Source organism: Myotis nattereri (genome assembly GCF_964212035.1).
Source record: "Myotis nattereri genome assembly, chromosome: 2".
Lineage (NCBI taxonomy): Eukaryota > Metazoa > Chordata > Mammalia > Chiroptera > Vespertilionidae > Myotis > Myotis nattereri.
This window is the reverse complement of record NC_138076.1, coordinates 163975489-163990380: the sequence shown is the minus strand read 5'-3', so window position 1 is coordinate 163990380 and position 14892 is coordinate 163975489. Positions and strand designations below refer to the sequence as shown.

The 14892-nt window shown below is 47.8% G+C and overlaps 1 protein-coding gene across 1 annotated transcript; it reads right to left on the bottom strand.

Annotated features, from left to right (window-relative positions):
• Positions 1-237: 237 nt before the first annotated feature.
• KRT3 (keratin 3) lies at positions 238-6082 on the bottom strand (the record flags this gene model as incomplete). The annotated part of the gene is made up of 9 exons (XM_081083989.1): positions 238-545; positions 1198-1232; positions 1582-1802; positions 2130-2255; positions 2689-2853; positions 3143-3238; positions 3588-3648; positions 4281-4501; positions 5483-6082. 9 exons carry the CDS (start codon positions 6080-6082, stop codon positions 238-240), a joined length of 1833 nt encoding a protein of 610 aa, XP_080940115.1.
• Positions 6083-14892: the final 8810 nt, after the last annotated feature.

The following is a 14892-nucleotide window of genomic DNA, read 5'->3' as shown; positions in this document are numbered from 1 at the left end:
CATTCCACACAGGAAGGGGACCCCAAGAGCAACAAAAGGTGGCAGCTAAGGCCACACCTGGACAATCGCATGCACAGACTGGAGCCAGAGAGAGTGAAATTCCTTGGCTGCAGTTGGCCAGGGATCTAGATGGAGGAGCATGAGGCCTCAGTCTAAATCCAAAGAGCAGCTGTCTGTCATAGGGGAGGAGCTGATGGGGACTAGAGGCGCTCTAGCGATGGTGCTCATGCTCATTATTTATTTGGAGCAGCGCTGGGAGGACTGGGAGAACTTGACGCTGCCACCCCGGTTGCTGCCAGAGCTGAAACCTCCTCCACTGACCCCACAGCGACCCCCGGAGCCAGAGCCAAAGCTGCTGCCACCTCCAAAGCCACTGCCTCCACCGAATCCACTGCCTCCTCCGAATCCACTGCCACTTCCAAAGCCACTGCTTCCGCCGAATCCGCTGCTTCCACCGAATCCACTGCCTGCTCCCCCGCCTATACCGAAGCCACCGCCAAAACCGCCTGCAGAGGCCGAGGTCGTGTTGCTGCTGCTGACCACGGCTGCAGGGGAGAGGACAGTACAGGGATCAGTGCCCAGGACACTATTATAATTAATGATCCGCTGGGCTCAAGATTATTGATCATTGTAATACATTCTAATGTCATAGATGTTCAGCCCCATAGTTTTAAAACATCATGAGTTGTCCTGTGGTTCCTTCTGCATTTGATCAACTCTTGACACCCTTGGAGATTAATCATAATTTATCCTCCCATTAACAGGCTCCCTATTGGATATTCCCCATTCTACAGACTTATTGATAGTGCCCTGGACCCAGAACAATAACAAAATCATATCTGTTGCCCCTTCCACCATCTCCAACCTCCATAGAAATATTTTAATTAGCCGAGGCCGGTTTGGCTCAGTGGATGGAGCGTCGGCCTGCGGACTGGGAGGTCCCAGGTTCGATTCCGGTCGAGGGCATGTACCTGGGTTGCGGGCATATCCCCAGTGGGGGATGTGCAGGAGGCAGCTGATCGATGTTTCTCTCTCATCGATGTTTCTAGCTCTCTATCTCTCTCCCTTCCTCTCTGTAAAAAATCAATAAAATATATATAAAAAAAAAAGAAATATTTTAATTAGTTGCTACTGCCCTGTATTATTACTAATATTTCAGCATCAGCTCTCATTATCAGGGTTACTTTGGCTACTTACAGATGCTGACAGCATTCTGGCACTCTCCAGACATCCTGATGAAAAAGCAAGAGAAAATTCCACCATCACAAAGCAAATTTCCAACAAGTCCATGAATGAAGGTGATGAATAACACAACTGGAACTGAATTCAGAAGCCTAGCAGATCAGTCCCCTTTTTCCACCCTTCTATGGGCCTCAACAAAGAGACCCTATACACATTAATTACACATGTGCTTTGACTAACCTTGGTGAGAGTGGGCTAGTAACCACAAGTGCTTCTCTGCAAGGCCTGTGGGGGGGGGGGGGGTGGAGGGCTCTCTCTACACAGCAGTCCTTCATCTCCATATACTTGGTCACTTATCTACCCTCAGCAGGATCAGGGGAGTTGGAATTGGAGACCCACCTGCACTCCTCGCCCTCCAGCAGCTTGCGATAGGTGGCAATCTCCACGTCCAGGGCCAGCTTGACATTCATCAACTCCTGGTAGTCACGCAGCAACCGGGCCATGTCATCCTTGGCCTGCTGTAGGGCAGCCTGCAGCTCTTGAAGCTTGGCATTGGCATCCTTGAGAGCCATTTCCCCACGCTGCTCAGCTTCCGAGATTGCTGCCTGAAGGTTGGCATTCTGGGAAAGAAGAAGGTAGGAGAAGTGATGAGCCTAGTAGGAGATTCCCAGATAATCTATTCTCTGAGTCTTAGAATAGATTATCCTAGAGCAAATGTTAAAGTCAGGCAACATCATCTCTTCGCTAGCACTTCTATCTTGTATTCATCCATGGAGATATTTCTCTTGTGGATTACCAGCCATCTAGACTGCCTTGCTGTTTGAACTCCCTAGAAGCCACTGCTGCCTGAGATGAACCCAGAAGTCCATTTCAAACTGTGAATCCTGATATTCTAGCCCACACCCCTCATCAGTCATCCCAGGCGCTAGCATTCATCACCATCCCACCTGCTTCTTGACGTTCTCAATCTCGGCCCGCAGCCTCTGGATCATCCTGTTGAGCTCCATGATCTCACTCTTGGTGCTCTTCAGGTCATCCCCGTGTCTGCCAGCTGTGGTCTGCAGTTCTCCCAACTGGAGAACAGAAGGGAAAAGAAAGTGTTCATGCAGTTTTGCCTGATTTGTTTCTCTATTTCTAAACCCACCAACCTTGACGTGCTTAGTAAGCATTTGTTAAAATGGCATTGAGTTATGTTTCAGCACAGACATCTCTGAGGCAGCAGGGAAAAGAACATCTGGTTTGTCATGAGAGAAGGTTCTTCTATCCTGCAGTCCTTGAGCAGGCTAGAGTCAGTCCCATGTGTCATGGCAGGGGACAGTGAAACCACCTCTCCCAGGGGCAGCACTTTCTAGAAGCTAAACAACCAACCATTAGAGGGATGTCTTCAGAGAGTAGAACCAAGAGAAGTCTACCCAGTGACACTGGGGACTCATCACCCAGCAGCCCCTCGGGCCTCAGACTCCCTGAGGCCCTCAATGGATCCTCTGAGAGGTGCCCAGCTCCCACCTTGGTCTGGTACAGGGCCTCAGCCTCGGCCTTGCTCCTCTGGGCAATCTCCTCATACTGGGCCTTGACTTCAGCAATGATGCTGTCCAGGTCCAGGCAGCGGTTGTTGTCCATGGACAAAACCACAGAAGTGTCACTGACATGGCTCTGCATCTGGGACAGCTCCTGCCAACACAGAGAGATATGCTCACTCTCGGGCCTCTATAACAAGAGGCCCAGAGAGACTCTTGATTAACAATCCCATTCACTGACTCAGCTCTGAATGTGTACCAGCCCCATCATGTTCCCTAGCCCCTCAGAAAACCCCATGTCTGCAGCCCATCCTGCAGAACCCTAACAAGAAACTTTATTTCTAAGCTCAGTCTTTCCAGGATTTAATACTAAATGTCTGAGCCTCAAATCTGTAAACATGTCACCCTCCTTCTCTCTCCCTCTCAGTAAGAAACATCTTTACCATATCATAGAGGGTCCTTAGGAAGTTGATCTCATCCATTAAGGCATCCACTTTGGCCTGAAGCTCTACCTTGTTCATGTAGGTGACATCCACATCCTGAGAAAGAAAGAAGCATGGAGGCCTTATTCTCCCAAGGACCAAACAGCAAACCATGATCACAGCAAGAAAGAATCAAGAGGACCAAGGCTGGTGATTGATTGGTCCTTGTCTGAGGCTGGTCTCCACATAAAGAAATGATTCACATCTCACTGGGGAGGTTTAAGTTCAACCCTATTCAAAAACTAAAAACAAATGAACTGAATCACTGAGGGATCTTTCCAGACTAGTATGAACCTGGTTTCTGTCTGAACTTGGTGGCTCCGTAGCAATGGAATAAGGAGATTTCCTCCAAAGCAGCCAGAAATCTGCACCTACAAGCCCCAGGAACTTCACACACAGCCCTTACCTTCTTTAGGGTCACAAATTCATTCTCAGCAGCTGTACGCTTATTGATTTCATCCTCATATCTGTAAGAGTTAAAAAGAAATAACTGAGGCTGGATTTTGAGGTAGTCATAAACACCGCTATTCTCGGATGCTCTCCCAACCCACTTAGATGAACATATCCTTCTTACTACCTCCCTATTAGTTAGGAAAGGTGGACAAGGAAACTGAAATGAGCTCTTCCTGGACACAGAGGTGATGACCCTTCAGTGTTCCCAGGGATTTCGTGACTCTATCATAACTTCCAAAAATGCACTGCACTCTGCAAAAATCATTCAATTTGCCCATGCATACTATCTCAGTTTTAACACTATAAGTCCCTTGTCCTGGGCAAACCAAGATGGTTGGTCAATAGACTATGAATTGTCCCAGCATCCTCCAGATCCTAGAACCAGGATCTTCCCCAACCTGGCTCCTGAAGAAGTGCTCTCTCAACTCTACACTCATCCTGCTTGCCACAATTTCATTTGTAAAGGACTATCCTTAAGGAAGGACGGTGAAAAGGGAACCTAATGAACCAAGCTACCCCCTATGACAATAAGGAGAGGAAAATAGACTGATACCACTGGCCAGCAGACAGGAGGAATGCAGTAAGGGCTGGGACTCTGAGATAGGTTGGCCCATGGCATCTGCCCACTCCTGCTCCTGCCACTCACTTCTTCTTGAAGTCCTCCACCAGGTCCTGCATGTTCCTTAGCTCTGAGTCCAGGCGGCCTCTCTCTCCCAGGATGCTGTCCAGGTAGCTTCGCTGGGAGCTGATATAGTTCTCAAAAAGGGGTTCAAGGTTGTTGGTGCCTGTGATGGAATTGGTGCCCTGCTGTTGGAGCAAGTTCCACTTGGTCTCCAGAACCTTGTTCTGTTGCTCCAGGAACCGTACCTGCAATGCATTGAGGAAAACATCAGGCAAAGGATCAAAGGGGCCTTGGCTCACGTAAGACAGGTGTCTGTATCTGCCCATATCCCAGCGCAAAGGCCTAGAAAGGACATGAAGATAGGCTTCTACTGTAGCTGGAGAAGATATGGTCAGACAGTCCCATCAGTCAGGCTACTAAGGATGCAGCATGGTTTGGAAAGTTACAGAAGGAGGAAAGGTGGACAAGGAAACTGAAATGAGCTCTTCCTGGAGATAGAAGTAATGACCCTTCAGTGTTCCCAGGGATTTTGTGACTCTATCATAACTTCCAAAAATACACTGCACTCTGCAAAACTGTACTTAAGCCTTGCAGCATCATTTCCATCTAGGGCTCCATTGACACTCCCGTTTTCAAAGGCTGTGAATCACTGGGAACTAATACTGATTGAAATGCCACAACCATCATGACAGGAGAGCGATAGCCAGTGTGAGCTATCCTAGCCTGGAAGTCACTGACTATCCCTCTCTTTCTAAAAGGTTGATTAGGGGTGCAGATGAGATTGTCAGCTTCTCTGAAGCCCTTGGGACTAAGGTTCCATGTAAGCCTCTTTAATCCCTTCTCTTGGGCACCCACCTCCTTTGCCTGGCACAGAGACATAGAGGGAACAGGTCCTCTGGTAAGCCTCAGAGAACAGCTTATGTTTTAAAAGCCCCCAGTTCTGTGTCAGACCTTTCCTTGCCAGTGGTCAATGCCCTGGCCATGAGCAGAGAGTCAGATAAGCAGGACTTGGGGATGTCTGGGTCCAAATAGAGGACCACTATCTTTCCTACTCACATGTTCATGTGGATAAACTTATTGGCTCTACACATGTTCACAGACCCTAGAATGTTGCCTAACCCCACCCTCTCAGCCTCACCCATCCAGAATTTATCTTAAACACTGTGTCTAAATGTCACACTCAAAGTTCTCAGCCTAGAAATGGGGTCCAGTCAGAGTTTCATCACCTTGTCGATAAAGGAGGCAAACTTGTTGTTGAGGGTCTTGATCTGCTCCCGCTCCTGGGCCTTGACCTGCCCAATCTGAGGGTCGATCTCCACATTGAGGGGCTGCAGAAGACTCTGGTTGACAGTCACTTCCTGGATTCCCCCAGGAAAGCCACCAGGGCCAAAACCACCAGGACCACCAAAGCCACCAGGGCCACCAAAGCCACCAGCTCCTCCAAAGCCACCAGCCCCTCCAAAGCCACCAGCCCCTCCAAAGCCACCAGCTCCTCCAAAGCCACCTCCCATTCCTCTGCCACCACCAAAGCCACCTCCATAGCCACCTCCAAAGCCACTGCCACAGCTGCTACGCCCTCCCCCAAAGCCACCAGTCCGGGAACCACCAGCCACACTGATGGAGATGCTCTTGTTGCCACCCAGGTTATAGAGGCTGCGACTGCCAAAGCCACCTGCCCCGCTCCGGAACCCACAGGCTCCTCCACTGGCTCCCCCTGAACGGGCCACACAGCTCATCCTGCTGCTGCCGCCAGAGACCACAGCAGAGCGGCCAGAGAAGCCCTGGCTCCCACCGCTGAAGGATTTCTTGCAGACTTGTCTGTTCATGGTGAGAAGACTTGGTGAAGGAAGAGTTCTACAGTGCAGCAGGGAAGCCTAGAGTCAGAGGAAGAGGGAAGAACACTGAAGACCTCTGCAAGATAAATCCCTTTATATACAGCTAAGAGGTTGCTGGGCTCAAATGAAAGAGAGATAATTAATCCCAAATAGTCATGGGTTGGGTTTGCCTCCAAGGCAATAAGTTTGTTCCAGGTTGTTAAACACACCTTGAAAATCATCTGAGATGGTAAAAGTGCTAAGGTGGCAGGCTTACCTGGCAGGGGGTGGTGTCTGGCGTTGCCCCATGCTTGGGCCTGGCCACCTCCTAGCTTTGTCTTTCAGGACCCAAAGGCACGCTCATCCGCGTCAGGTGCCCTTAGCCCTACCAGAACTGGGCTCAGCTCTGGAAGGGATGGCGTGGAAGGTGGGTTGGGGAGGTTCTGGTTGTCTGGGTGGTAGATATTGAAGCACAGCCAAGCACTCGGGGAAAATATTTCAATAGAAGAGATGATACATTCCACTCCACCATCAGCGTATGGTCACTGGGTGCCCACTGTGTGCCCAGCTCTGTGCTGGATTGGGGGATGATGTGGTGACCTCTCTGCCTCCCTTCCTGGAAACAAAGCCCAGAACCATCACAAATCTGCCTTCTGGTTCCCACTCTGTCCCAACCTATAGTTTGGGAGGCAGCAGCATGTGGGTTCACGACTATCCTTAGAGAAAAAGGGCAGTTAATACCTAAGTGCTTTGAAGAGTCATTAGCAAAATTCAACATGCAAAAAATTTATTTGTTTATTTGTTCATTTGTTTTTGAAACCTTCCCAGAGAAACTGCACACTATTCCACATCTTGGGGTATCTCTAAGGCTTCCTTTCTTGCTTTCCCCATTTTTGGCGCTTCTCTGGTTTCAGTCCAAGTCCCAAAGAACTGAAAATTCAAACATCAATTCTACCATCACTTCAACAAATTTGACAGATTACCTAACTTGTACCAGCTACTGGAGACTCCTTCATGAATAAGGCACGCAGGGCCCCTGTAGGATCATTCTCTGGTGGAGGGGCCTCGCTATCTAGACTCACCCACCAGCCTCAGAAGGACAGACCTGGCAGAGCTGGCAGCACCACCATAGGTGTCTGACTCCAAAAGCCTGAGAATCTGACAGCTTGATGTTTTTCAGAGGCTTAGCGACTGGGCTTGGCTTGTACAAGAGGAAAGCCTTCCTGCGCAGCTCTGGAGCCTGCCAGGGCAGCCGCTTGTCTCTCCAGGACAGGTCTTTTTTCCTTCTGTCTGCTGCACACAAGGCCCTGCCAAGGGTGTGGCCTGTGTGGCCTTGGCAGGAGGCTCCACAGAATGGGCAGAAAGGAGAAAAGAGCAAGGGATTCTTCAATGCTCACTGGGAAAGGCCGGAGATGGCCCAAGGGCAGAGGAAGTAAAGTGCTCTTCAATGGCCTGGTTCTCCCACCTGTCCTCTCCCTCATTTGTTACCCCCAGGCTATGCAACATTCAAGCCCAAGCATGTCAAACTCGCTGCAGCGGGCCACATGCCAAATAAACGAGGCCTGTGGCCTGCCGGCCACGCGTTTGACATGCTTGTTTTCCCAAAATAAGACCATAAACTTTCCAGGAGCTTATGGATCCCTTGGTTTTTAGCACAGTGCTTTGCCAATAATAAATGTTCATAAAGGTTGGTTGAATGCATTAATCAATTGATGAACTAATGAATGAATAGCACCTTTATACTGAATTACAACCAAATAAAACTGGTCGAAAGCTAGTTCAAATCTCATTACATGAGGTAGCTCAAGTTAATTGAGATCATCTGAACATGAGGAATCCAGACCTCTCACATTTGGTGTTCAGATTTAAGAAACATACATGCAAAATGGATGTCACCTCCTCTCCAGTAGGAAAAATGTGATATAATCACAGGATCAAGAATCAGTCAATCACAGAATCAACTTGAAGTTGACTGGGCATTCGAGGTCACATAATCTTCTCCGTGCCCAGTACCGAGGTTCCCTTCCTAGCATGTCTAACTTACAGCCCTGATCTTACACAGCTGCTGTCCAAGGCTTAATGGCATGTGAAATTAGCCCAAGGCCACACACAGACACCCTCCTTGTCTTTGCTTCCTCAAAGGAACCAGAGTTTAAAGAATGAACCAAGCCTAGAGCTGGACCAGCCCCTCCTCATGACCAACCATGACCAAGGCTGTTTAAATTCTCTGTACATAAGCATCACTAACCATTAAAGATGGCCAGTCATCTCTACACCTCTGGATCTCACAGGAACATAGCAGGATGAACAAAACCTCTGTCAGGTGTTTAAGTAAACATACAAAAATTTAGCCTTATTTTTCTCTTAATGTTTAAGAATATGCACTTTAGAGTCAAATAGATCTAGTTTTTAAGTTCATTTATTTTTTAACTTAGGTATAATTGACATACATTATATTAGTTTGGGATATACATAGACCCAGTTTTTAAATCTCAGCTTTGTCACTACATGTACATGAGCAAGAACAAGTTCTTTAACTTTTCTCTGCCTCAGTTTCCTCAGCTATAAAATTATTAATGGTACCTCTCTCATTGAATCACTGTCATGCCTAGACAGTACCTAGCACATTGTAAGCGTTCAGTCAGTGTCCACTATTATTTTTAACTATTTTGATTTGCAAGTCACAGAGAATTTCAGCTTTCATACCTGTCAAAACAATTCATCCAATAAAATGATGCTTCCATTTGCAGATAATCCAGTGAGGCCCCACAGGGAATGTGAGCACAAATAGAAATCATATAAACTCCACAACTGGGGGTGAGGGGAAGCAGGCCTCAGCTTCCAGCACCACAAAGAGAAATCAGTGAACAAATATGAGGAGTGTTTACTGAGCAGAGACTCTCTCAGTCACCATGTGGTAGAGAGAATGGTTTACGACGAGCTCACAACCTAGACAAACCAAACAACACAAGACTGTGTAAAGCTAAGAGCTGTGTTGCAGGTGCAGTGAGAGCATGGAGAATCAAAAAGCAATGAACAGGTGGAATCACATGGGAAGGCTTCAGGAAGAGACATGAGCTCAAACTTTTAAGGAGGGCAGGTTCGAACAGACAGAAGGACAGGCATTTCAGCCCAAGTGGTCATGAGCCAAAGCTCAGCATTGAAAATGAGCACAGTTGGATTTAGGAAGTGAAGACTGTGGGGGACTTTTGTCACTTGTGGCTACACAACATCTTTGAACACCCTTCCTATGGTCTGGTCATATTCCACATTGTGATCCCGACCTTCCTGAGGTAGAATCTAGAAAACACATTCCCAGACACTTTGTAGCTAGAGGCCAGGCCTTGCAATCTTCCAATAAGATAGACCCTTATGAGACTTGGGGACAACATAAGGAGATGGCCACAGAGAAAGAAAGTGATCTTTCTAGAGAGCACAATGATGGAGCATCTGGGTCTCCATGGGCAGAGGTGGAGTTTTGTCATCTGGCCCCAACCATCATGGATACAGCAGCAGTCGTCATGATGTTTTCACCAGAGCAGCCCCCAAGTGTGACTGGTGTGGTCCCAGGCTACAGAGCTCCCAGAGATGCCAGGAGCAACAATGTCCTTTAATAAATTTTTCTCAGTTTGCATTAGACAGAACAGATATTCATATTTGAAGTCCTGGGCAATGGGTCTCTAGGAATTCTTAAACCCATAGTGAATCAAGGTACCTTACTGCCTCCACCAGGGAAGATACCAGCCTTCACCAGAGCCCACTGATTCTGCACCATACTCGTCATTTTTTTTAGAGAGAAATCACTTGGAGAAGAATCTTTGAGAAGTAAAGTTGCAGCTAGGATTGTCATCAGCTAGGCCAGTGATGGAAAACCTATGACACACGTGTCAAAGGTGACACGCAAACTCTTTTTTTTTGGTTGATTTTTCTTTGTTAAATGGCATTTAAATATATAAAATAAATATCAAAAATATAAGTCTTTGTTTTACTATGGTTGAGAATATAAAAAAATTTCTATATGTGACACAGCACCAGAGTTAAGTTAGGGTTTTTCAAAATGCTGACACACCGAGCTCAAAAGGTTCGCCATCACTGAGCTAGACCTAGATCTGGGACCTCCCCAGTAGGTGGTGGAAGGAGTGGGAAGAGGGGCTTAATCTATTCTTATTGTTCAGGCAGGATTGTGGAGAAGACATTGCCCATAAGGAAACAAAAAGCAAAACAGGGATTAAAAAGTACATTAGCAGAACTAGAATGTCAATTCTGATTGGAGAGTCATGAACGATGCAGATGATGGAAGGGGAGGAACTGCTCAGTGAGTTGAAATTCTTGATAGTCAGGCTCAATCCTCTGCACTTGCAGAACCCAATAAATATTTTGAGAAAACGGAATTGGCTTACACTCACCCCCGACACCTGGATTATTTGAACCTTAACTAAGTATCCTAAGTACTTTCTCCCTGGAGAAAAGAGTGAGTCACTATATTGCAATGTATCAAATCAGAACCTAATAGGGTGCTCCAGCCAGGAGGTTATCCAGTCCACTCCTCCACCTGGAGGCATACCCACACACACACAGCCTCTCCTACTCTTCAGGATCCCTGTGGAAAGCAATTCGTCAAATCTCCTGGCTTGCCCCGGCCAGCAAGGCACCACCCTGACCTGAGTAAAGTCTTCATGATCTAGCTTTAATTCCTTCTTCTCCAGTGGGAGCCTGACTCCTCTTCATGGGATCAGTGAAGTTGGGGTTGGCAGGGACTTCACCTGCCTATCCACCATTACCATAGCACCCACCCCTCTCTGGATCTGAAAATCCCTTTTAATGCCAAAAAGTTATATTGACCTTCATATATGTCAGAACTAATGTTTTCAGTATCCTTTGAGAACATACTATGAATTCAATAGTATCTATACTAATAAAAGCCTAGGTGGCCCTCGCACCCTTGCACCCTTGCCCAATGCCCTAACGTCATCACAAGATGGCCTCCCCCACGTCATCACAAGATGGCCACCCCCACATCTTCACAAGATGGTCGCCATAAGATGGCCAGCAGGGGAGGGCAGTTGGGGACGACCAGGCCAGCAGGGGAGGGCAGTTGGGGGTGACCAGGCCTGCAGGGGAGGGCGGGGGGGGGGGGACCAGGCCTGCAGGGGAGGGCAGTTAGGGGTGATCAGGCCAGCAGGGGAGGGCAGTTGGAGGTGAGATCAGGCCAGCAGGGGAGCAGTTAGGCATTGATCAGGCCGGCAGGGGAGTGGTTAGGGGGTGATCAGGCTGGCAGGCAGAAGCAATTAGGGGCAATCAGGCAGGCAGGCAGGTGAGTAGTTAGGAGCCAGCAGTCCTGGATTGTGAGAGGGATGTCCAACTGCTGGTTTAGACCACAGGGATCGGGCCTAAACCAGCAGTCGGACATCCCCCGAAGGGTCCCAGATTAGAGAGGGTACAGGCTGGGCTGAGGGGCATCCCCCCCTCCCCCATATGAATTTTGTGCACTGGGCCTCTAATTTTTAAATAAAATTGCATCTTCTAATCACATACATTTGGAAATGATATTACATATACTATTTATTCAATGCACAGACATTTGTGCACATTCAGATGCTCAGAACACTTGCAATAGCACAACAGCCACCTTGAGGCCTTTCAACTTCAGTTCTACAACTCCTACCAATCAGCCTTTTCTACTACTAGACAGCTCTGTCCCTTACACAGGGCTCACTGTCCCCTGCTGAATTCCCTGCTGGACTGCAACTCTCTGAGTGTTGTCACCACTGCCCGCCTTGCCCTGTGGTCATCAGCATCTGGCCCTGACAGGCCTTCCATGGATGTGGCCTGAACTGAAATTAATTTGCTCTCATCTGGCCTTCCAGAGCAACACACACAAACTCCCCTGGCTTCTGTCTGACAACTCTGCCAATATTAGAAAACCCGTTGAATTTCCAGAAGCTGTTCTCCAGATTAAATACAACCAGTAACTTCTCCAGTCCTCAGTACATACAGTTTCAGGCCTCTTCACTCCATGTTGTTAATCTACCTCTTAAAGCCATGGTGCCTGATTAAGATATAATATTTATAGGTGGTGTAATGTGTACCAAAACTACCAGGAGAACCCTTATTGTCTGTGATGTGGACACTGCTTCTTTCAATGCAGGCTAAGATTCTATGTCCTTCTTTAACTGCTGGTCCTGGGTTTGAATACCAGCTCTGCCTCTTACTTGTGTGATCTTGGGCAACTTTCCTCATCTGTGAAATGAAAATAATAGCAGATTTATCATCAATAGCTATTGTGAGAATTGAATTAAATAATGTATGGCAAACACTAAGAATGTACCTGGATATAGTTAATACTCAGGGAACATTTGTCATTTTGTGTCACTTTGGAAGTTGCTTGTGTCCTAACATGAAAATAGGGCTTCTTCTGTTGCTCTGGAAAAATCACAGGTTAATTCAATGAATTAATTGCTCCTGTGACTACGTGTCTGATGGTGGAGCAGAGATGCAATGGCCTCCATAACAAGAAGGTATCTTCAAACCAAAAGACAAAGCAGGAAACTCCATAGACTATAACATAACTTATTATAGAGTAATTTTACCTGAGGGAAGATTGGGTCGGAGCGGAAAAGACAACCCAGAATTCTGTGCAGATCATTCTCTGCTAACAGACCCCTGTTAGAGTACTTTTTATGGTATAACTTTGATACTAATGACTAACAAGGCAAGGGGATAGAGAATGCAGTAGTACCAGGGGCTATATCTCCTGGTGGTCTTATGATAGATGACTGCTTATCATTGATAATATCACCAGTTTGATATTTATCTTGGCTGTCATGCCATTCAGTCCCTTACTAACAAAACTATTTATAGCTACATTTTAAGAAACACAGATAATCATCAACTATCAAGATTGCTAAGGACAGTGAGGTTGGTCAAAGGTCACAGCACAAAACTTAAAAATGAAATGAAATCAGACACGGAGATGGAGTTGGCTTTGTTCACGTCTACATCTGTACATGACCCAAGCACCGTTTTCCTCATCATATTCTTGACTTAATGCCCTGCTTCTTCCACAGATGCAACACGTCAACCCTGATCAGCCTGCCCTGGCTCTCTCCATTCATGCAATAAACCCTTATTGAGCACCTACTGTTTACCAAGCACTGTTCTAGGTGTGAGGAATGCAGTAGTGGACAAAACAGATGAAGTCCCTGCTCTCTGAGAGCTAACATACCAGTAGGAGACAGATGACAAAGAAATAAACAGATGTCATGTCAGGTAAAAGGTACTATGAGATAGATGCAGCAGGAAACGGGGTAGACATGACAATGGGTATTATTTCATAGAGGGTGGTCTGTGTGGACCTAAGCAGATATCTGAATGCAGTGAAAGAGCAAGGCATGCAGACATATGAGCAAAGGGCGTCCTGGCAAAGGAAACCACAAGTGCAAAGGCCTTGAGACAGGAGCTTGAGAAGTGTTTGAGGAGCAGTGTGGGGCCAGGACAGCTGAAGCAAATGGGAAAGGAGGACAGGCATCAGAGATGAGGTCTGAGGCAGCTGGGAGGCAAATCACACAAGGCTCTGAGATGCTGAATAGGCTGGGTTTTACTCTGAGAGGTGAAGCCCTTGAAGGGTTTTAGCAAAGGTGAGACAAGAGCTGACTTTTTAAAGGTTGAGTCTAGAGACAAAGCTTGTGCACTGCTTCATACAAGAGATGGGATGCAGAAGTGTCCACTCAAGTCCTATTTTCCCAAAAGGAATGGAGAGCAGGGCGCAGTGTCCTAAGCTGCATGGTAGAGTCCAACCCACCAAAAAAGAAAACAGGGACCTGGTCTCTTCTCACACAGCAAGGCTCAGCCACAGTCTTGGTTCCTGGACAATGCTGTGAGGCCAGGAGGAAAGCCCTCTGCATGCTCAGCCAAGTTCAAGTATCCTCACTGCAGTGTTGACCAGAGCGCTGTCTGCAGGGCCACTGCATTCCGGAAGCCCCAGGGTTTATCCCTCTCTGCTTTGTTAGCTTTTACTAAACAGACATTTACAGGGGCTATCTCCTGCTAGTCTCTTTTCCTCATTCTGTACCAGGAGTCTTATTTAAACTATGTAAAAACTAGGGGACCAGTGCACGAAATTTGTCCATGGGTGGGATCCCTAGGACTGGCTGACAATCAGGGCCTATCAGGGCCATCTCACCCAGTCCAGATCAGGGCCAGGCGGGCCGGAGCCTGCCAGATAGGTGGGAGGGTCTGAGGGAAGTTTGCCAGCGGGGGGCGGAGGGGAGAAACCAGGGGAGGTTGGTTGTGGGAGTGCACTGACCACCAGGGGGCAGCTCCTGCATTGAGCATCTGCCCCCTAGTGGTCAGTGCGCATAATAGGGACTGGTCAACCAGTCGTTCCAATACTTTTGTTCTTTCTGTCAAATGATCTCTTAGGCTTTTATATATATATAGACTAGAAGCCCAATGCACGAAATTTGTGCATGGGGGGGGGGGGGGGGAGAGTATCCCTCAGCCAGCCTGCACCCTCTCCAATCTGGGACCCCTCAAAGGATCCTGGTGGGATCGGGCCTAAACAGGCAGTCAGACATCCCTCTCACAATGCAGGACTGCTGGCACCCAACTGCTTGCCTGCCTGCCAGCCTGATCACCCCCTAACCACTCCCCTGCCAGCCTGATCTACACCTAACTGCTCCTCTGCCAGCCTGATTGCCCCCAACTGCCCTCCCCTGCTGGCCCGGTCACCCCTAACTTCCCTCCTCTGCTGGCCTGGTCACCCCCAATTGCCCTCCCCTGCCGGCCTAGTCACCCCTAACTGCCCTCCCTTGCCAGCCTTG